The 27,204-nt window shown below is 50.7% G+C and overlaps 1 protein-coding gene across 1 annotated transcript in view; it reads left to right on the plus strand.

Annotated features, from left to right (window-relative positions):
- FAM91A1 (family with sequence similarity 91 member A1) overlaps positions 1-27,204 on the plus strand; it is an 82,702-nt gene that overhangs the window by 38,848 nt on the left and 16,650 nt on the right. Inside the window, exons 6-15 of the mRNA XM_063924399.1 lie at positions 5,817-5,930; positions 10,706-10,796; positions 10,989-11,051; positions 11,293-11,399; positions 18,596-18,634; positions 19,816-19,928; positions 20,570-20,688; positions 20,855-20,967; positions 21,861-21,947; positions 22,992-23,115. Coding sequence (XP_063780469.1) covers positions 5,817-5,930; positions 10,706-10,796; positions 10,989-11,051; positions 11,293-11,399; positions 18,596-18,634; positions 19,816-19,928; positions 20,570-20,688; positions 20,855-20,967; positions 21,861-21,947; positions 22,992-23,115 — 970 coding nt within the window. The remainder of the gene's footprint in view (positions 1-5,816; positions 5,931-10,705; positions 10,797-10,988; positions 11,052-11,292; positions 11,400-18,595; positions 18,635-19,815; positions 19,929-20,569; positions 20,689-20,854; positions 20,968-21,860; positions 21,948-22,991; positions 23,116-27,204) is intronic.

Here is a 27,204-nt window from a genome sequence, read left to right on the forward strand (position 1 = left end):
GGCTCCCAGGACTCTCCCCTGCACTGCACTACAGAAACAGGGTAAAAACAGAGAGGGGGGGCACTTATTGGCGATATTTATAATATTTGAGCTGCTATAAAGGGAACACACTTATTAAGGTTGTTCCTATATATATTTATAGCGCTTGGGTGTGTGCTGGCAAACTCTCCCTCTGTCTCCCCAAAGGGCTAGTGGGGTCCTGTCTTCTATCAGAGCATTCCCTGTGTGTCTGCTGTGTGTCGGTACGTGTGTGTCGACATGTATGAGGACGATGTTGGCGTGGAGGCGGAGCAATTGCCTGTAATGGTGATGTCACCCCCTAGGGAGTCGACACCAGAATGGATGGCTTTGTTTATGGAATTACGGGATAGTGTCAGCACGCTACAAAAGTCGGTTGACAACATGAGACAGCCGGCAAACCAGTTAGTACCTGTCCAGGCGTCTCAGACACCGTCAGGGGCTGTAAAACGCCCTTTACCTCAGTCGGTCGACACAGACACTGACACTGAATCCAGTGTCGACGGTGAAGAAACAAACGTATTTTCCAGTAGGGCCACACGTTATATGATCACGGCAATGAAGGAGGCTTTGCATATCTCTGATACTGCAAGTACCACAAAAAGGGGTATTATGTGGGGTCTGAAAAAACTACCTGTAGTTTTTCCTGAATCAGAGGAATTGAATGACGTGTGTGATGAAGCGTGGGTTACCCCTGATAAAAAACTGCTAATTTCAAAGAAGTTATTGGCATTATACCCTTTCCCGCCAGAGGTTAGGGCGCGCTGGGAAACACCCCCTAGGGTGGACATGGCGCTCACACGTTTATCCAAACAAGTGGCGTTACCGTCTCCTGATACGGCCGCCCTCAAGGATCCAGCTGATAGGAGGCTGGAAAATACTCTAAAAAGTATATACACACATACTGGTGTTATACTGCGACCAGCAATCGCCTCAGCCTGGATGTGCAGTGCTGGGGTGGCTTGGTCGGATTCCCTGACTGAAAATATTGATACCCTGGATAGGGACAGTATTTTATTGACTATAGAGCAATTAAAGGATGCATTCCTTTATATGCGAGATGCACAGAGGGATATCTGCACTCTGGCATCAAGAGTAAGTGCGATGTCCATATCTGCCAGAAGAAGTCTATGGACACGACAGTGGTCAGGCGATGCGGATTCCAAACGGCATATGGAAGTATTGCCGTATAAAGGAGAGGAATTATTTGGGGTCGGTCTATCGGATTTGGTAGCCACGGCAACAGCCGGGAAGTCCACCTTTTTACCTCAAGTCCCCTCCCAACAGAAAAAGCCGCAGTCTTTTCAGCCGCAGTCCTTTCGTTCCTATAAGAACAAGCGAGCAAAAGGACATTCATATTTGCCCCGAGGCAAAGGAAAGGGTAAGAGACTGCACCAAGCAGCCCCTTCCCAGGAGCAGAAGTCCTCCCCGGCTTCTGAAAAGGCCTCAGCATGACGCTGGGACCTTACAAGCGGACTCAGGGGCGGTGGGGGGTCGCCTCAAGAATTTCAGCGCACAGTGGGCTCACTCGCAGGTGGACCCCTGGATCCTGCAGGTAGTATCTCAGGGTTACAGGTTGGAATTCGAGAAGTCTCCCCCTCGCCGGTTCCTAAAGTCTGCTTTGCCAACGTCTCCCTCCGACAGGGCGACGGTATTGGAAGCCATTCACAAGCTGTATTCTCAGCAGGTGATAGTCAAGGTACCCCTTCTACAACAGGGAAAGGGGTATTACTCCACGCTATTTGTGGTACCGAAGCCGGACGGCTCGGTAAGACCTATTCTAAATCTGAAATCTCTGAACCTGTACATACAAAAATTCAAGTTCAAGATGGAGTCACTCAGAGCAGTGATAGCGAATCTGGAAGAGGGGGATTTTATGGTGTCCTTGGACATCAAGGATGCTTACCTTCATGTCCCAATTTGCCCTTCACACCAAGGGTACCTCAGGTTCGTGGTACAAAACTGTCATTATCAGTTTCAGACGCTGCCGTTTGGATTGTCCACGGCACCCAGGGTCTTTACCAAGGTAATGGCCGAAATGATGATTCTTCTTCGAAGAGAAGGCGTATTAATTATCCCTTACTTGGACGATCTCCTGATAAGGGCAAGATCCAGAGAACAGCTGGAGGTCGGAGTAGCACTAACTCAAGTAGTGCTCCAACAGCACGGGTGGATTCTGAATTTTCCAAAATCCCAACTGATCCCGACGACACGTCTGCTGCTCCTAGGGATGATTCTGGACACTGTTCAGAAAAAGGTATTTCTTCCGGAGGAGAAAGCCAGGGAGTTATCCGAACTAGTCAGGAACCTCCTAAAACCAGGGACAGTGTCTGTGCATCAATGCACAAGAGTCCTGGGAAAAATGGTGGCTTCTTACGAAGCGATTCCATTCGGCAGATTCCATGCACGAATTTTTCAGTGGGATCTGCTAGACAAATGGTCCGGATCGCATCTGCAGATGCATCAGCGGATAAAATTGTCGACAAGGACAAGGGTCTCTCTGCTATGGTGGTTGCAGAGTACTCATCTGTTAGAGGGCCGCAGATTCGGCATACAGAACTGGGTCCTAGTGACCACGGATGCCAGCCTGAGAGGCTGGGGAGCGGTCACACGAGGAAGAAACTTCCAGGGCGTGTGGTCAAGCCTGGAAACGTCTCTTCACATAAATATACTGGAGCTAAGAGCAATCTACAATGCTCTAAGCCTGGCAAAACCTCTGCTTCAGGGTCAGCCGGTGTTGATCCAGTCGGACAACATCACGGCAGTCGCCCACGTAAACAGACAGGGCGGCACAAGAAGCAGGAGGGCAATGGCAGAAGCTGCAAGGATTCTTCGCTGGGCGGAAAATCATGTGATAGCACTGTCAGCAGTGTTCATTCCGGGAGTGGACAACTGGTAAGCAGACTTCCTCAGCAGACACGATCTTCACCCGGGAGAGTGGGGACTTCATCCAGAAGTCTTCCACATGATTGTGGTCCATTGGGAAAGACCAATGGTGGACATGATGGCGTCCCGCCTCAACAAAAAACTGGACAGGTATTGCGCCAGGTCAAGAGACCCTCAGGCAATAGCTGTGGACGCTCTGGTAACACCATGGGTGTACCAGTCAGTGTATGTGTTCCCTCCTCTGCCTCTCATACCCAAGGTACTGAGAATTATACGGCAAAGGGGAGTAAGAACGATACTCGTGGCTCCGGACTGGCCAAGAAGGACTTGGTACCCGGAACTTCAGGAGATGCTCACGGAAGATCCGTGGCCTCTACCTCTAAGAAGGGACCTGCTTCAGCAGGGACCATGTCTATTCCAAGACTTACCGCGGCTGCGTTTGACGGCATGGCGGTTGAACGCCGGATCCTAAGGGAAAAAGGCATTCCGGAAGAGGTCATCCCTACCCTGGTCAAAGCCAGGAAGGAGGTGACTGCACAACATTATCACCGCATTTGGAGAAAATATGTTGCATGGTGTGAGGCCAGGAAGGCCCCGACAGAGGAATTTCAACTGGGTCGATTCCTACATTTCCTGCAAACAGGATTATCTATGGGCCTCAAATTAGGGTCCATTAAGGTTCAAATTTCGGCCCTGTCGATATTCTTCCAGAAAGAATTGGCTTCAGTTCCTGAAGTTCAGACTTTTGTAAAAGGAGTACTACATATACAGCCCCCGGTTGTGCCCCCAGTGGCACCGTGGGATCTCAATGTAGTTTTGGATTTTCTCAAATCCCATTGGTTTGAGCCACTCAAATCGGTAGATTTGAAATATCTTACATGGAAAGTAACCATGCTACTGGCTCTGGCTTCAGCCAGGAGAGTGTCAGAATTGGCAGCTTTATCATATAAAGGCCCATATCTGATTTTCCATTCGGACAGGGCAGAATTGAGGACGCGTCCTCATTTTCTGCCTAAGGTGGTATCAGCGTTTCACCTGAACCAGCCTATTGTGGTGCCTGCGGCTACTAGCGATTTGGAGGATTCCAAGTTGCTGGACGTTGTCAGAGCATTGAAAATATATATTTCAAGGACGGCTGGAGTCAGAAAATCTGACTCGCTGTTTATACTATATGCACCCAACAAGCTGGGTGCTCCTGCTTCTAAGCAGACGATTGCTCGTTGGATTTGTAGCACAATTCAACTGGCACATTCTGTGGCAGGCTTGCCACAACCTAAATCTGTCAAGGCCCACTCCACAAGGAAGGTGGGCTCATCTTGGGCGGCTGCCCGAGGGGTCTCGGCATTACAACTCTGCCGAGCAGCTACGTGGTCAGGGGAGAACACGTTTGTAAAATTCTACAAATTTGATACCCTGGCTAAGGAGGACCTGGAGTTCTCTCATTCGGTGCTGCAGAGTCATCCGCACTCTCCCGCCCGTTTGGGAGCTTTGGTATAATCCCCATGGTCCTGACGGAGTCCCAGCATCCACTAGGACGTCAGAGAAAATAAGATTTTACTTACCGATAAATCTATTTCTCGTAGTCCGTAGTGGATGCTGGGCGCCCATCCCAAGTGCGGATTGTCTGCAATACTTGTACATAGTTATTGTTACAAAAAAATCGGGTTGTTTATTGTTGTGAGCCATCTTTTCAGAGGCTCCTACGTTATCATACTGTTAACTGGGTTCAGATCACAAGTTGTACGGTGTGATTGGTGTGGCTGGTTTGGGTCTTACCCGGGATTCAAAATCCTTCCTTATTGTGTACGCTCGTCCGGGCACAGTATCCTAACTGAGGCTTGGAGGAGGGTCATAGGGGGAGGAGCCAGTACACACCACCTAGTGGTCAAACTTTTAAATTTTGTGCCCTGTCTCCTGCGGAGCCGCTATTCCCCATGGTCCTGACGGAGTCCCAGCATCCACTACGGACTACGAGAAATAGATTTATCGGTAAGTAAAATCTTATTTTCAGTTTGTGTGGTCTGTAAACGTTTCATGCTACATGAATATAAATTCTAGCAGTGTCTTACTCTGGGGTGTAATCTAGGTTATTTATGTAAAGTCTGAGATCGATGTGTAGTCCATTTTCTAACAACAAAACATCTATTCTCCCCAAATGTACTTTTTTATTGGTACCACAGGGGGGCGCTGTGTGCTGCTGCTGAGCACAGGGATGATCTTGCCGGTGTGTGCATGGGTATCCGGTCTTTAGTTCGACCACTTTTGGTCGACATGCATTAGGCTGACATGGTCATTAGGTCAACATGGTCACTGTTGATGTGGCAAAGGTCGACACATGAAAAGATATGCGTTTTTCATATTTATTTATTTTTTACTTTTTCATACTTTACGATTGGGAATAGTAACCTGCACCGAGCGCAGCACCTTGCCCAAAGTTTGCTCGCCATGCAAGGGAACACCGTGCACTAATTGGGGTTCCTGGTTACTTTACGGAGAAAACTCCACAAAATATATTTAAAAAACTCATGTTGAACTTTTTCCGTGTCGGCCTAGTCACTGTCAACCAATAGTGGTCGACCTAGTTACTGTCGACCCGATGATCCACACCCATGTGCATGTAGTTCTCACATGGTTGCATTTATTTACTAGCTTAAATGAAAAGGCTTTATTAAGTATATCAATAACTAATACATCTCCAATTACGTGTTGGTCGGCCCATAGGTTACATGTTTAACCCTTTGAAACACTATTTAAAATGTTTTTAGACTTTTACATCAATATTTTTTCATCTGAGTAGTTTTGTTCTCTACCAGATTTTCACATTTTCTGATTTTTTTTTTTTTTTTTTTGTGAAATATTTTTTTCTTTTTGAACAAATAATATTTTGATTTCGAATTGATATTTCCCTACAGAAATTCTTCCGAAGGAAAACTGCTCGCGACTTGCTGCCTGTGAAACCGGTGGAGATCACCATAGAGGCTTGGTGGGTGGTGCAGTCTGGATACATCACTGAGGATGACATCAAGGTACTAAACCCCAGTGTGTTACTCGGCACTAGGGGTAAATGTAATAGGCTGCGAGAGGGAGGAAGTGCGAGACTTTGTGCCAGTTCTCCTGTTATGTTTTGTTTTTAAAGCAGTAATCATTTACACGGCAAAACCAACCTGGTTTTGCTATGTAAGTGATTGCCTCTTGCCAGTCTGCTAAATCCAATGTCATGTTTAATATAATGCTTAGCGCTATGGTAGTAAAGTAGTTACTGCAGCAGGATACACAGGTTTTCTAAAGGGAAACATCGGGGTGTAGAGTGGATCTTGATCCGGAGGCACCAACAGGTAAAGCTTTAGCTGTCCCAGGATGCACAGGGGCCTCCTCTATAATCCCACCTACAGGCACTGAGAGCTGTTTGAGTTTGTGCCTGCAGCAGCAGGTCACTTAACCAGGGGGTTTGCGCTGAGCAGCCGTGAAAGCTTTTGTTAAGCGTGTTGAAGGATGCCTGAAATCTGTATATTCCCTTACAGGGGCTATTCATAGACCGGGTGGTCTTCTGTTTGCCGGCGGTCGGGCTCCCGGCGCTCAGTATACCGGCGCCGGGAGCCCGACAGCCGGAATACCGACAATTATTTTCCCTCGTGGGGGTCCACGACCCCCATAGAGGGAGAATAAAATAGTGTGGCGCGCGTAGCGCGCCACCGTGCCCGTAGCGTGGCGAGCGCAGCGAGCCCGCAAGGGGCTCATTTGCGCTCGCCAAGCTGTCGGTAAGCCGGCGGTCGGGCTCCCGGCGCCGGGATGCTTGTCGCCGGGAGCCCGACCGCCGGCCAGCCGTAGTGAACCCCATAGACCTACTATAGCTGCCTCTTGAGCTGCAAAACGTATTGAGGCATGGGTTTAGGCGTTAGAGGAGGAGCTGCCCAAGGATATCGCTGACAATGTCATACAAAACCTGTCTCGCATTACCACCGCCTCTTATTACATTCAAAAGGCGTCATCTGAGGCAGGGGTATTGGCAGCCAAGACGTCGGCTACGTTTGTCCTGGCATACCGCATACTGTGGTTGAGGTCATGGAAAGTGGACCTGGACTCTAAAAAGACTTTGGAGGTCCTCCTCTTCACTGGGAATATTTTGTTTGGGAAAGACCTAAATAAAATTATGTCTGAACTGGCAGCTGCTAAGACAGCTTTTCTCCCCACTACTAATCCTTCTCAGAAGGCAAAGTGTACCACATTTCGTTCCTTTCGGCCTCAAGGGAAAGCAAAAGGTCAGACATACCCGAGACAATCTCGTGCTCCCAAAACCACCAAGCCCAAGGCAAAACAGTCTTGGGCAGCCTGTCTGCCTGCTGCAAAATATGACAAGCCTGCAGCATGACGGGGCGGGCCTCCCCCTGGGGGACCCCAGGGTGGGAGGCTGACTTCTACAGTTTGCCGAGGTCTGTCTCACGACCACTTCAGACGCATGGGTACTGGAAGTTCTCACAGGTACGCTGTCTCCTTCGAGACGTCCCCCTCACCAGTTCTGTACTACGGCTCTCCCTTCGGATCCGTTGAAAGCGCAGGCTCTGCAAACGGTTGTAGGTTCCCTCCTACATACAGGAGTGGTTGTGTTGGTACCTCGGTCCCAGAGGGGCAGAGGTTACTACTTGACCCTGTTTCTGGTCCTGAAACCCAATGGCTCTTTCCGGCCTATACTCAACCTCAAATCTCTGAACAAGTTTGTGAGAGTGTCCAAGTTTCGTATGGAAGCGCTGCGCTCAGTTGTGCTGGCTATTGACCTCGGAGACTATATGGTATCTCTGGATATACAGGATGCATGTCTGCATATTCTTATTGCCATTTCACATCAGCAGTTCCTGCGGTTTGCTATTGGCAACCTTCACTACCAATTTCAGACTCTGCCATTTGGACTGGCTACAGCTCCTCGGATCTTCACCAAGGTCATGGCCGTGATGACTGCCCACCTCCGTCGCCAGGTAATCTGAATTCTCCTGCACTTGGACGACCTGCTGATTCCGGCAAATTCTCACAAAGTCCTCCTCAGTCATCTGCAATTGCCGGTAAATTTCCTGCAAGCCCATGGTGTGGCTAATCAGTTGGAAGAAGTCCTCGCTAGTCCCAGCTCAGAGCATGGTGCACCTTGGGGCACTCTTGGACACACAGTCACAAAGACTGTTCCTGTCTCCAGGCAAAGTCCTAAAGCTTCAGGACAGGATAAGACACTTCGTTCGTCGCCCCATAGTGTCGATACACTCAGAAATGCAAGTCCTTGGCCCAATGGTGTCGTCCTTTGACATGGTAGAGTCCGCTCAATTTCACGCTCATCCTCTGCAACAGTTGATACTGTCAAAGTGGGACGGCCTACGTCATCGGATCAGATACCAGATGGTCTCGTTGACTACAGAGGTTCGTCTGTCGCTGTCCGGGTGGCTCCAGGACCAGCAATTGTGCAGGGGCCGTCCATTCTGGATTCCCAACTGGGTCCTACAGACCACGGATGCCAGTCTGCGGGGATGGGGCAACACTCGTTTCAGGGTTGTTGGACCAAGGAGGAATCCCTCATCGCAATCAACATTTTGGAACCAAGGGCAGTGTTTGATGTACTATCTCTTTGCCCTGCCTCTGGTACGGAACAGGCCTGTTCAGGTACAGTCAGACAAGGCCACCACGGTGGCATACATAAACCATCAAGGCGGCACTCAAAGCCTCATGGCAATGATGGAAGTGTAAAAAATCCTTTGTTGGGCGGAAGGCCATCTGCCAGCCATATCGGCAGTGTTCATTCCGGGTGTCCTAAACTGGGAAGCAGACTTCCTCAGTCGCCAGGACGTTCACTCCGGAGAGGGAGCCTTCATCCAGAAGTATTTCAACTCCTGGTGGACAAGTGGGGCCTACCGGACGTAGACCTCATAGCATCTCGACACAATCACAAGGTTCCAGTCTTCGGATCACGGACCAGGGATCCTCAGGCAGCGTTCATGGACGCACTGGCAGTTCCGTGGAACTTTCGGCTGCCTTACATATTCCCTCCAGTGTCACTCCTGCCCAGGGTACTGCGGAAGTTCAAGCAAGAAGGAGGAATGCTAATTTTAGTCACTCCAGCGTGGCCGAGACGGTATTGGTTCTCAGACCTGCAGGGTCTGTCGACAGAGCATTCCCTTCTACTCCCTCAGCGTCAAGACCACCTCGTACAGGGCCCTTGTCTCTACCCGGACCTGGCCAGACTGGCTTTGATGGTGTGGCTCTTGAAGCATCACTCCTGAGGGCCAAAGGTTTTACTGAGGCGGTTATTCAAACTATGCTGAAGGCCCACAAACCAGCCGCTGTCCGGATTTATGACAGGGTTTGGAATTCTTATCAGCACACGAGGTGAAATAAGAATTATGACGCTGGTAGATTTTAAAACTCCCAGAATTCTGGCTTTTCTGCAAAGAGGCTTGGACATAGGTCCTCGTCTGGCCTGCCTTAAGGTTCACATTTCTGCCTTGTCGTTATGGTTTCAGCACGAGATTGCCTCTATACCTGACGTTCATACATTCACTCAGGGTATTCTACATATTCAGCCTCCCTATGTTCCCCCTGTGGCTTCATGGGATCTGTCTGTTGTGCTGAATGCCCTACAAGAGTCTCCCTTTGAACCTCTGTGGACCTCAAATGGCTCACGGCCAAGGTCCTGTTCTTGCTGGCTATTGTCTCTCCAAGACGGGTGTTGGACTTAGACGCTTTGTCCTGCATCCACCCTTTCTGATTTTTCACCATGACCGGGTAGTTCTACGAACTTGTCCAGGTTATTTGCCTACGGTGGTGTTCTCATTTCACCTTTAACCAAGAGATTGTGGTCCCGGCCTTTATCTCTTCAGTTTTGTCAGCCAAAGAACATTCTTTGGATGTGGTCAGGGCTCTCTCTGTGTGGAGAGGACTGCCTCTATTAGGCGGTCAGATGCCCTCTTTGTCCAGTTTGGTTTCCACAAACGTGGCTGGCCTGCGAACAAGCAAAACTTGGCCAGATGGATTAGAATGGTGATTGCACAAGCTTACGCGCAGGCTGGTCTCCCAGCTCCTGCTGTGATTAAGGCCCATTCTACTCGATCTGTTGGACCTTCTTGGGCGGCCCGCCGTGGCACATCCGCAGAACACTTGTGCAAGGCTACTACGTGGTCCTCAGTGAACACGTTTCTTAGTTTTATGTCTGATACTTTCGCCTCCCAGGATGCTTTATTTGGACGTCGGATTCTCACATCCGCTAAGGCGCGTCCCCTCCCTTGAGGAACTGCTTTATTACATCCCCGATGTTTCCCTGTGGAAACCTGTGTACCCTGCTGCAGAAAAGAAGTATTATGGTAGACTTACCATTGTTAACACTTTCTGTGAAGTATACAGGGTTCCACAGGGCGCTAACCCTGACGCACCTAGCTTCTTTGGGTTTGTATGGCCTTAGCCGCTGGTTCCTTCTCCTGTCGTGAGAATGTGTTCTTATGTGACTAACATCTGCCTTCTCTCTTGCCTGCTCCTGCATTGGACTGGTAATCAAAACTGAGCTGTCAGTGCCTGGAGGTGGGTTATAGAGGAGGCTCCTATGCATCCTGGGACAGCTAAAGCTTTACCTATTGCTGCCTCTGGATCAAGATCCACGCTACACCCCAATGTTTCCCTGTGGAACCCTGTATACTTTGCAGAAAAAGTGTTTTACAATAGTAAGTCTACCATAACACTTCTTTTTACATGTGTTGTAGTCTCTGGTAATTCTGAGGCTAATAGTGGTTTCTGTTACATAAATAAAATTTTAATGTTTAGCTTCTGTCTCTAGGTTTGCAGCACGGGAGAGAAAAGAGCTATTGATAAAATCATCGACTCTGGACCTCAGCTGGCTGGTTCTCTGGAGCACAATGTTGTTCATAGTGAGTGCTACTGATAAGTGACGTTCCTGTTTGTGTGTTTGGCAGCCACGTCTGTTTACTCCATTCGTTGTTTGATTATTTTATGCTGCTGGTTTATGGTGTAAATGCGATATAATCCTCCTGTGTGCACCAATTTACAGTCTGTATTTTGTAATGGTGCTAGACCGTAACAAAGCTCATTTTATTTTTCAGGCCTTTATAATAAAGGATTTATATATCTTGATGTACCCATCTCAGATGACAGTTGCATCGCTGGTGAGTGTCATTTGTTTGTTCTCCTTTCTTTTGCCTTTTATGGTCTAATGTCCCAGGTTTATTATTAAAAGTGTATGTTAGCAATCTCACCCCCTCCCCCTTCTGGTATAAATACTGGGAGATCTGCGCCCATCACACCTGGTCGGCCGAGTGCTGTCTTGCCGCAGATGGGCCCCTTCTTACAGGCCCTGTAGGAACCTCTCTTGCTCAATATAATAATTCGGGGATTTGGTATTTTCAGTGCCCCCCCTTGAAGGCTTTGTGATGAACCGGCTACAAGGAGACTATTTTGAAACTCTTCTCTACAAGATATTTGTCTCAATTGATGAACATACCAACGTGGCAGAGGTAAGTTGGCACACACATGGCCTCTGATGGGCACTCACAGCTGCTTTCCTTAGTGAATCAGGGATGTGATCCGTGTGTGTGGGCTGATTGCTGGGGGTTCCCTGCACGCAGTTATTCTCTTTACTTTTATTTGTAGAAGCTGTATTACTGGTTTCTCACATGTAATATGGTATATGTAGTGTGAGGCCGGCTGTGGTATATTAATCGCTTCTTTCTCACTCTCGCATCCTGACCACATTGTTCAGATCAATGTAGAACAGATTATCGGATTCTCTTTGTGCACTTGTGTATGGTGTCAGTGAGGAGATGGGAAGGGGTTTGGTTCTTATTTTTTAAATATATTTTATTGTAATCGTAATATGAGATCACAGGATACTGCTTGTATTAGATCTACGTAGCGTCCTTTCCTGCCTGCTGTCAGCGTGTTCAATCATCGTGGTTTATTTTAGATGTGCTATAGTTAATGTGTAAGTAGGCTTGGGACATGTACTAAATTGCAGGCTATTAGGGCACATATCACATACTGTACATCACAGCAAACATGCTCTGGCTTACCAAGTTGATCTGTGAAAATGCTTCACATCTGTTTGCAGATGTTAATGTGCATTACTTGATAGAATTAAAACCTCTCGAGGAAAATACAATTGTATGTACATAATGAGGCTTTACATTGTGTAAGCAGATGGCCAGTCTGCACCACCTTTGCAGAAGGTTAGGCGGTTATTCAGTTTTGCTGCAAAGTGTCTCTAGAACAGCCAGATTGAGGGACTTTGCGATCTTTATCTTTGTGCATTTTTCCTCGCACCCCTTGCAGGGGAGTGCAGGCTGTCTACCTTAATTGATGGTAGTCTGCGCAGTTGGGCCCCACGGTGTTGCCCAGCATTAAATTATGCAGAACTGAATAAGCTGTCTGCTGCATAACCTCTGCTCCGTGGGCTGTCTGCTGCATAACCTCTGCTCCGTGGGCTGTCTGCTGCATAACCTCTGCTCCGTGGGCTGTCTGCTGCATAACCTCTGCTCCGTGGGCTGTCTGCTGCATAACCTCTCCTCTGTGGGCTGTCTGCTGCATAACCTCTCCTCTGTGGGCTGTCTGCTGCATAACCTCTCCTCTGTGGGCTGTCTGCTGCATAACCTTTCCTCTGTGGGCTGTCTGCTGCATAACCTTTCCTCTGTGGGCTGTCTGCTGCATAACCTCTCCTCTGTGGGCTGTCTGCTGCATAACCTCTCCTCTGTGGGCTGTCTGCTGCATAACCTTTCCTCTGTGGGCTGTCTGCTGCATAACCTCTCCTTTGTGGGCTGTCTGCTGCATAACCTCTCCTCTGCGGGCTGTCTGCTGCATAACCTCTCCTCTGCGGGCTGTCTGCTGCATAACCTCTCCTCTGCGGGCTGTCTGCTGCATAACCTCTCCTCTGCGGGCTGTCTGCTGCATAACCTCTCCTCTGCGGGCTGTCTGCTGCATAACCTCTCCTCTGCGGGCTGTCTGCTGCATAACCTCTCCTCTGCGGGCTGTCTGCTGCATAACCTCTCCTCTGCGGGCTGTCTGCTGCATAACCTCTCCTCTGCGGGCTGTCTGCTGCATAACCTCTCCTCTGCGGGCTGTCCGCTGCATAACCTCACAAGCTCTGAGAGCGCAGACATTATTGCAACACTGTAAAAGAAAACAACAACTACACATACGGGTGGTATTCATGTGACCGACGGTCGGGAGACCGACGGTCACATGACCTCCTGCAGCTTCCCGACACCCACTATCCCGATGGTCGGCATGCCGACCAACAGGGACTATTTCCACTCGTGGGTGTCCACGACACCCATAGAGTGGGAGCAGAACCCGTGGCGACCGTAGGTCGCCACCGAGCCCGCAGCGTGGCGAGCGCAGCGAGCCCGCAAGGGGCTTGTTGCACTCGCCTCTCCCCGCCGGGATCCCGGCGTCGGTATGCTGCCCGGATCCCGGCGTCGGTAAGCTGACCGGCGGTCAGGAGAACGCCGGTCAGCCATACTACACCCACACATACAGCAGCTGATACCTGTCATGTTCATGCTAATGGGTTGCAAAGGGAAAAGTATGTGGAGAGTCTGGCTATTGGGGTTAATTCAGAGTTGATCGCAGCAGCAAATTTGTTAGCAGTTGGGCAAAACCATATGCAGTGCAGGTGTGGCAGATATAACATGTGCAGAGAGAGTTAGATTTGGGTGGGTTATATTGTTTCTGTGCAGGGTAAATACTGGCTGCTTTATTTTTACACTGTAATTTAGATTTCAGTTTGAACACACCCCACCCAAATCTAACTCTCTCTGCACATGTTAGATCTGCCCCACCTGCAGTGCACATGGTTTTGCCCAACTGCTAACAAATTTGCTGCTGCGATCAACTCTGAATTAGGCCCATTGTCTTTTCAAAGTGATTTGATATATTAGCTGAATATTCTATTTTGCAAGGAGATCAGTTATTTTAATTTTCTATTATAAGGCAATCTCCTATATAATAGCCCTATTCTGTGACCTTGTGATTCATTTGCTAATGCTGGGCGGAGTCACAACAGTGGGCGGAGTTATTCAAATGAGTCACAGAGATCTGGCCAAATCTACAGGAGACCAGGAGCAGAAGCAGATAGCATGGGCATTGGGCATGTCACAGGCAGGGCTGCAGACCTCCCAGCTTTCTGCAGGAGCTTTCTCCAGGCAGAAGGAGGGAAACACACTCGGCGAAAAGGGGGCGTGGCTTCACGGGAGGGTCCCCGTTTTCGTCAGTGAGGGGGCATGCCCAGCGCTCTGTGAGCTGCTGGCATGCTCCCAGGGGCTGATTATGAGTCCGGGGGGCCCAGGGCACTTGATACAGGGGAGCCCTATCTCATTGCTGTGCCTGCTGGGGGTTGGGGACGTGGCCTAATCGCGGACCGCGCGGCCACGCCCCCTTATGCAAATTCCGATGTTTGTTTTTATTTTTTTTATGGGATTTTGGCCCCTCAGCTAGGGCTAAATCCAGAGGAGGTGGTCGCTCCCCCCTACACACCTGCACAGGCAGAAGAAAGCAGGGAGACTGCTGCCTCCCTGCAACACCACAGACCTGCCAATATGCAGCAGCGTGTGCTGACTGTAGCACAATGCTGCCACTGTTGCTGGCAGGACGGGGGGGGGGAGCTTCTGAGCTGGGACAGAGCTACTCCAGCCGGGGGGGCCTCTAAAACTGTGGGGCCAACGGTACGTATCCCCCGCCCCCCCCCCCCCCCTTAATCCGGCTATGCTGCTGGAACCCCCCATTAATCCGTACCCCCTGATGCCCCCTCTCCCTCTGTCTCCACTATTCACCGCTGCTCTGCTAAGCAGAACAGCGAGTACAGGAGCTTTCCAACTGCCCCCCCCCCCCCCCCACCGCAGGACACTGCGACCCGCGGGTGGGACAGCGGGACAGACCCCAAAAAATGGGACTGTCCCGCGAAAATCGGGACATTTGGGAGGTATGGGGGGGTGTGAGGGGTATGTCATACAGACAGACGGGCACCGGCTCACTGTGTGCTTGACCCCCCACATCGGCATACTCAGCAGGGTCTCTGGTGCGGAGGAGCGTCACTTTCTGACACACTCCACGCTTCTTAGCTGCAGTTTAGTGAGGCACCTGCCGCTGTGCAGGTTCCATACTGCCTCTGTTATCTCCAGCCCCGGCAACCCCACCGCTAGCTGCAGCGCTGCCACCCGCAGTGGAGTGCGCCGAGCTCATTCACACACTTTAGCTGGCGGGTAGCGCTGCAGAAATCCGAGCTGCTTGCAGGCTCTGACCCACTCCTCCCTCCAGCCGCAGCGTCTCCTGGGAGCTAACCAGTCACTCCCAGTCTCCCCTTACCACAGTGCCCGGAAGCCGTGAGGTCCGCGCCACGTGCATGCTATGACCCCCTCCTCCCTCCAGCCGCAGCATCTCCTGGGGGCTAACCAGTCATTTCCAGTCTCACCTTACCACAGTGCCCGGCAGCTGCGCGAGGTCTGCGGTGTGTGACTGAGGAGGGGGGGAGGGATGCGGACTGGCAGAGAAAGCAGGACTCCAGCCTGAGAGAGTCAGCCATGCCAAGTCTCCAGCAGCAGCAGATCCCAACAGGTTGGAATGGAACAGCAGCAGCCAGCAGCAGTGACTCCGGTAAGACACATCTGTCTGTCACCACTGTTTTGTCCCTAATACCAATCTCTCCCGTGCCCTGTGTTCTGTCATGTCCCTGGCCTTGCCCTGCCACCCTTATTCTGGCCCTTTCACCCTTATCCTGGCCCTGTCACCCTTATGCTGGCCCTGTTACCCCTATCCTGGCCCTGTCACCCCTGTGCTTGCCCTGTCAACCCTATGCTGGCCCCGTCACCCCTGTCCTGGTCCTGCTGCCCCTACCCTGGCCCTGTCACCCCTATCCTGTCCCTATCATTTCTGTCCTGGCCCCGTCACCCCTGTCCTGGCCCCGTCACCCCTGTCCTGGGCCCCGTCAACCCTGTCCTGGGCCCCGTCAACCCTGTACTGGGCCCCGTCAACCCTGTACTGACCCTGTCACCCCTGTCCTGGCCCTGTTACTGCATACCCTCCAACTACCTTTTATGGCATGTACACACACCTCCGCACCTTCCCCTCCACCACATGCGGCACTCCACCCCTCCCCCACATGCTGTGCCTCCAGACCCCCTACACCACCCGTGGCTCCCATTCCTCCACCCCTTCACCACCCACAGCACCTCCAGGCCCCTTCCACCATTCACCCCCCTTATACGTCTCCCCCCACACCTGCCCCCCTCCACCCGCAGCATCTGCAGACACCCTCCTCCATCAGCGGTCCCCCCCTCACCCACCCCTCCCCCACCAATGGCACCCCTGCACCTGCCCCTCCACCACCTGCAGCACCTCCGGACCTCCTTTCCCATCCGCTGCAACACCCGTACCTGCCCCTACCCTACCCATGGTGCCTGCGGTCCCCTACCCAACCCCCGGCACACCCGTCCCTTCCCATCCCACAGCACCTCCGGAACCCTTCACCCATCCACAACATCCCCACACCTGCCCCTCTCCCACCCGTGGCACCCCTGCCCCTCCCCCACCTGCGGTGCCTCCGGACCCCTCCCCCTTCTGCATCCCCCCACTCCTCTGCCCCTCCCCCACGCGCAGCACCTCCCGAACCTTCCCCATCCGGGCCCCACCCCCACTTCTGCCTCCCCTCCACCCGCAGCATCTACAGACACCATCCGCAGTCCCCACCGCACCCGCTACATTCTGTACATCGTGCCCTGCAGGTGCTGTTCACGCCGTCGCAAGGGGCTGCGCCTCCTTCACCATCGCACGCCCTTTCATTGTGCAATATTTAACCACTAACAAAGGAATGCAGGTAGTACTCCATATAATACAAATATTAAACCCCAGAAAGGCATGCAAGGGTTAAGGGGGCGTAGCCCCTTGCGACGGTGTGAAGAGCGCCCGTAGGGCGTGATGAAGCACCTAGTAGAATAGTTAATGGTCAGTAGAGTCTAATGTTTGTAGTTGTGCGCACCCCTGCGATAATACACTCTGTAGAAAGTACAATTTCCAATCCCTGTACAGATCTTCAAATGATGTTTCCTATGGAATCCGGCAGTCTATCTCCTTGCCGCAAAGTTCCTCGGATAAAACTCTTCTTTTCCTTCTAGTGGTGTGACTTTAATGTTGATTTTTAGTCCACACTCCTCCAAATAGTAAAGGGAAAAAAAAAAAAAAACAGTATGATGGTGAAAGTACATTTTTAATCCACAGCAATAAAAGCAACAGCACATAGATAAGTTTCCTTTAATTAAAATCCACCAATAATGATAATACAGTTTGCGTACCAGAATTTGTGGGGTGTCAAGTGTGCCCACCCACAAACAGCGTATATTGGAGGTCATTCCGAGTTGTTCGCTCGTTGCCGATTTTCGCTATACTGCGATTATCCGCTAACTGCGCATGCGCAATGTTCGCAGAGCGCATGCGCTTAGTTATTTTACACAAAAGTTAGGTATTTTACTCATGGCATAACACAGCTTTTTCATCGCTGTGGTGATCGTAGTGTGATTGACAGGAAGTGGGTGTTTCTGGGCGGAAACTGGGCGTTTTATGGGAGTGTGCGAAAAAACGCTGGCGTTTCAGGGAAAAACACGGGAGTGTCTGAAGAAACAGGGGAGTGTCTGGGCGAACGCTGGGTGTGTTTGTGACGTCAAACCAGGAACGAAACTGACTGAACTGTTCGCAGTGTAGGAGTAAGTTTCGAGCTACTCAGAAACTGCTAAGAATTTTCTATTCGCAATTCTGCAAATCTTTCGTTCGCAATTCTGCTAAGCTATGATACACTCCCAGAGGGCGGCGGCTTAGCGTGTGCAATGCTGCTAAAAGCAGCTAGCGAGCGAACAACTCTGAATGAGGGCCGTTATCCGATACCCTCCCGGGTTTTAGAGTGCCGGATTCCTGTTGGGATGGATACCCCCGATCTCCCCACAAAGGAACTGGTAGGTCTGTCTGGTCACCGACGCGTTTCTCCTCAACAGAGCCTTTTTCAGCCTTTATCCGAGGAACTTTGCGGCAAGGAGATAGACTGCAGGATTCCATAGGAAACATCATATGGAGATCTGTACAGAGTGTATTATCCCAGGGGTGTGCACAACTGCAAACATTAAGGGGGGTACTCACTGAGTGAAGGCTGCTTAAAATCTAAGCAATCTGACTAGATTGCTTAGATTTTAAGCATGATCGCTCTGTGTGTTCCCCCCACAGTGATAGCTGCGCATCGCTATCGCTGGTGCTAGATTGGCCTGCCGTGCAGGCCAATCTAGCAGGTCGCTCATTTCACCTGCTCGGTTCGCTCAGCACACATCTCTCCCGCATCGGCCAGTGAGTACTGGCCTTTAGGCTCCATTGAATATTACCCTGGGGGTGTTGTGACCACCTTAGCAGTTGTTTGCTGCACCATTGTTTGAAGCTCTGTTTTTTATTATTTTCTTGTTATCATAATAGAAAAGTTAATGGTTTGCAAATGAGCTACTTAACTGATTAGGAATAAAAGCCCGAGCATGCTTCTGTGGCTGTTTGTGCCATACATCCAGTAAGTGTGGTCATTCTGTGCCCCGGGGGTGGGAGACGCTGATTAATGCATACAGTCTCACATGAAACATTGCAATGTGGAAATATAACTTCATTCTATATTTTACTTTTCTGTTTTATTTTCCAGCTTGCAAATGTTCTGGAGATCGATCTGTCTTTAGTAAAGGTACAGCATTGTTATATGTAACTAGTCTGTTATTCCTATATCTCTGGCACTCCACTAGATGGCGCAAGGGGAGAAACTGTAGTGGGAATTCACTGGGGTCATTCTGTACACATTTTCTTGCCCTTATATTTTGGAATGTTAATGTAAGGAAGGGTACACATGATGTGATGCTGTATGTCTTATGAACAATTGACGAATGACATATCATATGTCCAGGGCCGGATCACGCATGGTGGGGGCCCCGGGCAATGAAGTTGTGGGGGCCCCCACTATAGTAGATGACAGACCCCTGAGCCCACCCTTACACACACACATACACCCATGCTGCACACAACACACAGATGTACACACACACACATATATGCGCGCACGCTACCTGTCCGGCGGTGCAGTGGATGCCAGAGTCATTGACCCCACACCCAGGAGCATTGTAGTCTCCCCCTCCGGGCGGCTCAGCTGTTCATTAACAGCGCCGCCGAGGAGGTGTTCCTTGCACAGCATTTAATAGTCTTGCGGGATGCTGCATTGAAATCATGCGGGACTATGAAATGCTGTGCAAGGAACACCTCCTCAGCGGCGCTGTTAATAAACAGCTGAGCCGCCGTGAGGGGGAGACTACTACGCTCCTTGGTGTGGGGGCCCCGGGACGACCGCCCCTTTCACCCCTCCCATAATCCGGCCCTGCATATGTCTGTGAACAATGTCGTTCCCAGACGTATCCGGTCTGCCCTAGCTAATGCTGATATGTTCAGCAGATATATTGGCGCATATGCATATATGAACGGAAGACCCGCCGACTGAACAATTATGTCAGCCACAGGAACCGCCAGCAATGACCTCACAACTGGGCGGGCAAATTTAGATACCCTCCCAGTGGCGATGTCATTGTCTGAGTAGTTCCAGTGGTCGGTGGACGGGTCGCCCGTCCACACATGCAGATTCCCTGGATACAGTCAGTAGAAGCACTTTAAAGATCAGTCGGGCTGTTCCCTGAAACATGTTTAATCTACAAGATGATATTCCTGTAGAACGTGATCAAAATACTTTGGTACCTGCATCACAATGACTGCGAACAATTTAAAAACTGGGTCAATGTGCAAAGTGTAGTTTTTTGCAGAAGTGACTATTGGCTCTGGCATAGTGCATAGATGAAATGCCTAATGTAGATCTTCTGTCTCCAGAATGCCGTCTCCATGTACTGCCGCTTGGGGTTTGCCCTCAAAAAGGGACAAGTGATCAATCCTGACCAGCTGCACCCATCGTGGAGGAACGTCCCATCTGTAAATAGACTGAAGTAATTACTGTCCCGTTTATATTTTCATGCTCCTTTTTTGGTGTCTTTTATTATGTTTTGTGTTTTAAATACGAAAATTCAAACATTGTTTAGGAGGGAATAAAGTAAGATAAAATATTTAAAAAAGCAACACGTTACTTACCTGCCGTCCAGAGATACCTTGATTCTGCAATCATCCCAGCAGCTGCTCCCTCCGTGCGATCATCACTACTTAGGTGGGCCTCTTTTTTTAAGGCATTGAGGGGCTCAATCAGGATATTGCTTGAGTACCGGTAAGTAACTCGTTCCTTACTCCAAAATTGTTAGTTTGCTGTTCATATTTCCCAGAGTGATCAGCGATTCGTTAAACTTGGGGAGGACACTTGTTGGTGGTCATTAGTGAACCACAATTGATTCAGGAGCAGACTGTCCTTTGCCTTCCTGGTTGCATAGTGTGATCCTGCTTCAGAGCCGCATTCAAAGCGTCCACATCTGAAGCTTAAAAAAAAAAAAAAAAAAAAAAGAGTGGTTCATGCGTCCCAGTTGATCTCAGTGGGTCTACAGAGCTGTTCAGAGTCGCACAGAACCGTGCTACATACTCGCCTGCTTTCACTTACATTACATTAACTTGGCCGTGCAAAACTCTGGTTTCCAATACACAGGAACACATTGGATCCGCAGAAGATGCTGCTTTCCTGGGAGAGCACAGAAAGCAAGAGCCCGGTACAAGACATGGTCTCTTCAGCCACAGACACCGACACCAACAGTCAGGAGGACCAAGGTAATGGGTGCATGAGTCTGAAAGCTGCAGTCATTTCATCCCATATAATAAGAGATTTGGCTTTTGTACCTGGTGCCTGTTGCATTTTTTTTTTTTATTAATGAATTTATTTTTAATTGCATCTTTCTGCAAATCTTAAAGTTTTTTTTCTTATTTGTTTAAATAGCGGACACCTGTAGTGTGAGCAGCCTGAATTTATCCAGCGGACACACAAAACGTATCGCTTTCCTGTTTGATTCCACGCTCACTGCCTTCCTGATGATGGGAAACTTATCACCTGTAAGACATTGATTGTCCTGTAAATACACCGCCCATTCTTCCTGTGTTCTACGGCCCTAATTCAGACCTGATCACTGATGTGCGAAATCGCACAGCGGCCGATTATCGAACAACTGTGCATGCGTACAGATCGTAATGCGCAGGCGCAAGGCCAAACTGCGAATAAATCTTGCGTCTTTTTTTTTTTTTTATCACTAGGCGAGCGCAGGTTGTTTGACAGGAAGCGGACGTTTGGGGGTGGTAAGTGGAATTTTTCTGGGAGTACCTGAAAAAACAGGCGTTCCCAAGCGTCTTCAGGGAGGGTGTGTGACGTCCGCTCCGGCCTGTTTCTATAAGAGTGAGCCCTGGGCTACGCACAAACTGGAAAAATCATTCGATGGTGAGTGAGTTGCGAACGGATTTTCAGCTGGCCGGCGTAAGCAAAGCTTTTCGTGCAGCGGACGCGAACTTGCACGGGGCGTATTTTCACGCTGTCTGGTCGGCAACTATCCGATTGCAAACCTCTGCAAATTTGCAAAGGTGCGATCAGGTCTGAATTAGGCCCTGTATTCAGGGACCCGGATAGTCCAAGAGCCTGAGTTTGATGTCTTTTCGCTATTTAAGTCTATGAATCATCTAACATTGAAGATTGTACATATTTCTTACACTCGGGCTAGTTCTGTCCTTTGTTTCACCCAATAAGAGAGGAGTCTGGAGGAATAAATGTATATTCCTTCATGCAAACTATTTACATTAATATTGCACAAGGCAGAAGCCCATATGATATCCTCTCTGTAACGCTTCTGGATACAGCACTGTATGTTTTTCTCTTGCAGCTCGTGGGGACAACAAACCTATTTGCATCAATGGTGTCACCTTTACAGGTGTGCTGATTTTCCTTTTGTGTGTCACAGAATCTGAAGAGTCATGCCGTGACCATGTTTGAAGTGGGCAAATTGTCCGACGAGACCCTGGATAGCTTCCTTGTGGAGCTAGAGAAGGTACACTGATATTGTCTCTGTAACTGGGCATTTGTATAATTTAAAAACAAGAGATTGGGAAGTTTGGGGGTTTTTTTTGTGCTCACTAAAGGGCTATCATAGTTTCTGATTTGGCGATCAACTAATGGGCATTTAAAGCCAAACAAATATACGCTACATGGCCAAAAATTATGTTGATACCTGAACCTCACACACGTGTGCAAGACTTCACAACCGTGTCCAGTAATGTGGTGGTGGTCCCCTCCCCTTTGCTGCTATATAACAGACTCTCCATTACGGAGAAGCTTTTCCACTTGTTTGTGGGACAAGACTGCGGGGACTCTCTCACTATAAGTTCTGGCTCGCAGTAGGCATTGCATTTTCTTGACTCTTCTGTCCAGTGGCTGTATTGGATGGTTGATCGGCCATGGAAACCCAGTCGTAGGTGTGTGCAGGTTCGGGGTAAGGTGCAAGTGACAACAAATCCCACACATAGGCTATACCACTGCCTCCCCTGGTACATAGACTCTGTGCCCCAGGACATAGGATGCTTACCTGCTGGACAGCGGTGACTGCTATTGCGTCCTTCCTGCATCTCAGCCGGTTCCCAGAGATGAGGCAGCCTATTTGAATCCAAGATGGCTGATGTGAAGGTGCTCTATTTGGATACAGTACTTTCACATCGACCATTTTGGATTAAAAAACCATCTTGGATTCAAAAAGAGGCTGCCTCTTCCCTTCGATTCCCCTGAGGTGTAGGTAGGAGTGAGGGGTATGTGGGTGCGTACCCCATGCTCACGCCTATTAACCCAGGCCTTAAAGATCCTGATGTACGTGTTCTGTGCTGATGGAGCTTACAGAGGCGGTTTGCAAATCTGCTGCAATTGGGAACTTTCACTGACTGCAGCCCTTTATTCCATTCTGTGAGCTGGTGTGGCCTGTCTTTGCTCATAGACCTTTCCACATCACTATAATGCAGGTGACCGGGGCAGCTCTAGCAGGGCAGAAATCTAGCGGACTGTCTTGTGGAGAATGCGGCACCCTGTGACCATTCTTCTCTCCTAGGTACAAAGCACAGGCGAGGGGGAAGCACAGAGGTACTTCGACCATGCGCTCACTTTACGGAACACAATCCTCTTCCTGCGCCACAACAGGGATCTGATCGCACAACCTGAGCAAGCGAATACAGGTACCTGCGGGGCTCTTCTGTAGCAGTAGTGCCGTCACTGTCTGGCGCCTGCTGGCTGCTACAGAGTGCAATTACTGTGCATTAGCTTTAATTGTGTGTGTGTGTGGGGGGGGGGGGGGGGGGGGGTGTTTCACCTTTTGTGGGGGCTCCGCAGTTCTTTCAGAAAAATCTATTTGGACAAGATCAGCAATAGGGAGCATCTCTACATTACACGTATGAACAGGGAGGTGATTTATTCCATCGCAGATGGGATGGTGCATATTAACAGTGAAAGGAATACATACTAAATGCCGGAGGATGGGAAGCCATTGGTCATACGAGTGACACCGGCATCCCATTCCACAGAATCCATGGAAGTATTTCCCTTATCCCCCTAACTCTAACCGTCCCTGCCCGCTGCCTGACCCTAACCCCCCGCTCCTCCACAGCCACCTAAACCTAATTGACCCTTCCCCGCAGCCTAATCCTAACCTCCCCGGGGGTGCATAACCCTGACCCCCCCCTCACCCTAACCCTCCCTAGGGGTGCCTAATCTTAACCGCCCCTTACCCGGAACCTAACTCTGACCCTCCCTTCCCCGCAGCCTAACTCTGACCCTCCCTTCCCCGCAGCCTAACTCTGACCCTCCCTTCCCCGCAGCCTAACTCTAACCCTCCCTTCCCCGCAGCCTAACTCTAACCCTCCCTTCCCCGCAGCCTAACTCTAACCCTCCCTTCCCCGCAGCCTAACGCTAACCCTCCCTTCCCCGCAGCCTAACGCTAACCCTCCCTTCCCCGCAGCCTAACTCTAACCCTCCCTTCCCCGCAGCCTAACGCTAACCCTCCCTTCCCCGCAGCCTAACGCTAACCCTCCCTTCCCCGCAGCCTAACGCTAACCCTCCCTTCCCCGCAGCCTAACGCTAACCCTCCCTTCCCCGCAGCCTAACGCTAACCCTCCCTTCCCCGCAGCCTAACGCTAACCCTCCCTTCCCCGCAGCCTAACGCTAACCCTCCCTTCCCCGCAGCCTAACGCTAACCCTCCCTTCCCCGCAGCCTAACGCTAACCCTCCCTTCCCCGCAGCCTAACGCTAACCCTCCCTTCCCCGCAGCCTAACGCTAACCCTCCCTTCCCCGCAGCCTAACGCTAACCCTCCCTTCCCCGCAGCCTAACGCTAACCCTCCCTTCCCCGCAGCCTAACGCTAACCCTCCCTTCCCCGCAGCCTAACGCTAACCCTCCCTTCCCCGCAGCCTAACGCTAACCCTCCCTTCCCCGCAGCCTAACGCTAACCCTCCCTTCCCCGCAGCCTAACGCTAACCCTCCCTTCCCCGCAGCCTAACGCTAACCCTCCCTTCCCCGCAGCCTAACGCTAACCCTCCCTTCCCCGCAGCCTAACGCTAACCCTCCCTTCCCCGCAGCCTAACGCTAACCCTCCCTTCCCCGCAGCCTAACGCTAACCCTCCCTTCCCCGCAGCCTAACGCTAACCCTCCCTTCCCCGCAGCCTAACGCTAACCCTCCCTTCCCCGCAGCCTAACGCTAACCCTCCCTTCCCCGCAGCCTAACGCTAACCCTCCCTTCCCCGCAGCCTAACGCTAACCCTCCCTTCCCCGCAGCCTAACGCTAACCCTCCCTTCCCCGCAGCCTAACGCTAACCCTCCCTTCCCCGCAGCCTAACGCTAACCCTCCCTTCCCCGCAGCCTAACGCTAACCCTCCCTTCCCCGCAGCCTAACGCTAACCCTCCCTTCCCCGCAGCCTAACGCTAACCCTCCCTTCCCCGCAGCCTAACGCTAACCCTCCCTTCCCCGCAGCCTAACGCTAACCCTCCCTTCCCCGCAGCCTAACGCTAACCCTCCCTTCCCCGCAGCCTAACGCTAACCCTCCCTTCCCCGCAGCCTAACGCTAACCCTCCCTTCCCCGCAGCCTAACGCTAACCCTCCCTTCCCCGCAGCCTAACGCTAACCCTCCCTTCCCCGCAGCCTAACGCTAACCCTCCCTTCCCCGCAGCCTAACGCTAACCCTCCCTTCCCCGCAGCCTAACGCTAACCCTCCCTTCCCCGCAGCCTAACGCTAACCCTCCCTTCCCCGCAGCCTAACGCTAACCCTCCCTTCCCCGCAGCCTAACGCTAACCCTCCCTTCCCCGCAGCCTAACGCTAACCCTCCCTTCCCCGCAGCCTAACGCTAACCCTCCCTTCCCCGCAGCCTAACGCTAACCCTCCCTTCCCCGCAGCCTAACGCTAACCCTCCCTTCCCCGCAGCCTAACGCTAACCCTCCCTTCCCCGCAGCCTAACGCTAACCCTCCCTTCCCCGCAGCCTAACGCTAACCCTCCCTTCCCCGCAGCCTAACGCTAACCCTCCCTTCCCCGCAGCCTAACGCTAACCCTCCCTTCCCCGCAGCCTAACGCTAACCCTCCCTTCCCCGCAGCCTAACGCTAACCCTCCCTTCCCCGCAGCCTAACGCTAACCCTCCCTTCCCCGCAGCCTAACGCTAACCCTCCCTTCCCCGCAGCCTAACGCTAACCCTCCCTTCCCCGCAGCCTAACGCTAACCCTCCCTTCCCCGCAGCCTAACGCTAACCCTCCCTTCCCCGCAGCCTAACGCTAACCCTCCCTTCCCCGCAGCCTAACGCTAACCCTCCCTTCCCCGCAGCCTAACGCTAACCCTCCCTTCCCCGCAGCCTAACGCTAACCCTCCCTTCCCCGCAGCCTAACGCTAACCCTCCCTTCCCCGCAGCCTAACGCTAACCCTCCCTTCCCCGCAGCCTAACGCTAACCCTCCCTTCCCCGCAGCCTAACGCTAACCCTCCCTTCCCCGCAGCCTAACGCTAACCCTCCCTTCCCCGCAGCCTAACGCTAACCCTCCCTTCCCCGCAGCCTAACGCTAACCCTCCCTTCCCCGCAGCCTAACGCTAACCCTCCCTTCCCCGCAGCCTAACGCTAACCCTCCCTTCCCCGCAGCCTAACGCTAACCCTCCCTTCCCCGCAGCCTAACGCTAACCCTCCCTTCCCCGCAGCCTAACGCTAACCCTCCCTTCCCCGCAGCCTAACGCTAACCCTCCCTTCCCCGCAGCCTAACGCTAACCCTCCCCCCTCCTGTGGGCCAAAGCTAGGATTCCCCGGCATACTTACATTAAGGATGTCATCGGTTGGGACTCCTGTGTCGGTTTTACATCCCTCGGCGGAGTTCTAGTGCTGGTTCTTGACCGCCGTCATCCTGACCTCATCCTCACTGAAGGAATGATTGGAAGTAATAAGTTATATATGAATCTACAGTTGTGATTGTAATAATAAAAACAAAAATTATACAAAAATATAATAAAATAACCATGTTTATATTTTTGCTTTGGGGGATAAAAGCATTACATGTGACCTGATGGGCAGGTATACGTATCTCCATGGTCACTACATAGATTTGTAGACACAATACAAATACCTAATGGCGCGAATGGATAATAGTGTATAAATAATACTAATGATATTGACTCAATTGCAACAGACCCCAGAGACCTATCTGCACAAGTTTCAGTTGATATAAATCTATAGGGTAAAAGGAGGGAGAGGCCGCGCTAGAGAGTCAATAATAATATGCAATAATAAAAATATATAAATTGCCGGTGGATCAAATTAAATCATATTTGTTACACATGTTAAACAGTAAAATGCTCATTTCTATAGAAAGATTTTTCAGTGAACTTCATTTAGTCCACATCTGACTCTAATTTCACATTTACAGCGGTTATACGGTTCGTAGCAGCTAATTAATACCGCAATACAAAAGTTTAACTTTCATTGGTCTCCAGCTACTGTTTCTGGATTACAAATTAATTTGAGAGAAAAAGCTACATGTTTCTATTCAGTTGCAATTTATATTACAGACCTAGTCACTATTGCTACTTTTTATATTGGTACTTGTATTCATTACTGCCTTTTTATTCATACTATAGAAATGAGCATTTTGCTGTTTAACGTGTGTAACATAAATATGATTTAATTTGATCCACCGGCAATTTATATATTTTTATTATTGCATATTATTGTTGACTCTCTAGCACGGCCTCTCCCTCCTTTTTACCCTATAGATTTATGTACACTCCATAATACTATGCTAGGTC

The sequence above is a fragment of the Pseudophryne corroboree genome, chromosome 5 (assembly GCF_028390025.1).
Source record: "Pseudophryne corroboree isolate aPseCor3 chromosome 5, aPseCor3.hap2, whole genome shotgun sequence".
Classification (NCBI taxonomy): domain Eukaryota; kingdom Metazoa; phylum Chordata; class Amphibia; order Anura; family Myobatrachidae; genus Pseudophryne; species Pseudophryne corroboree.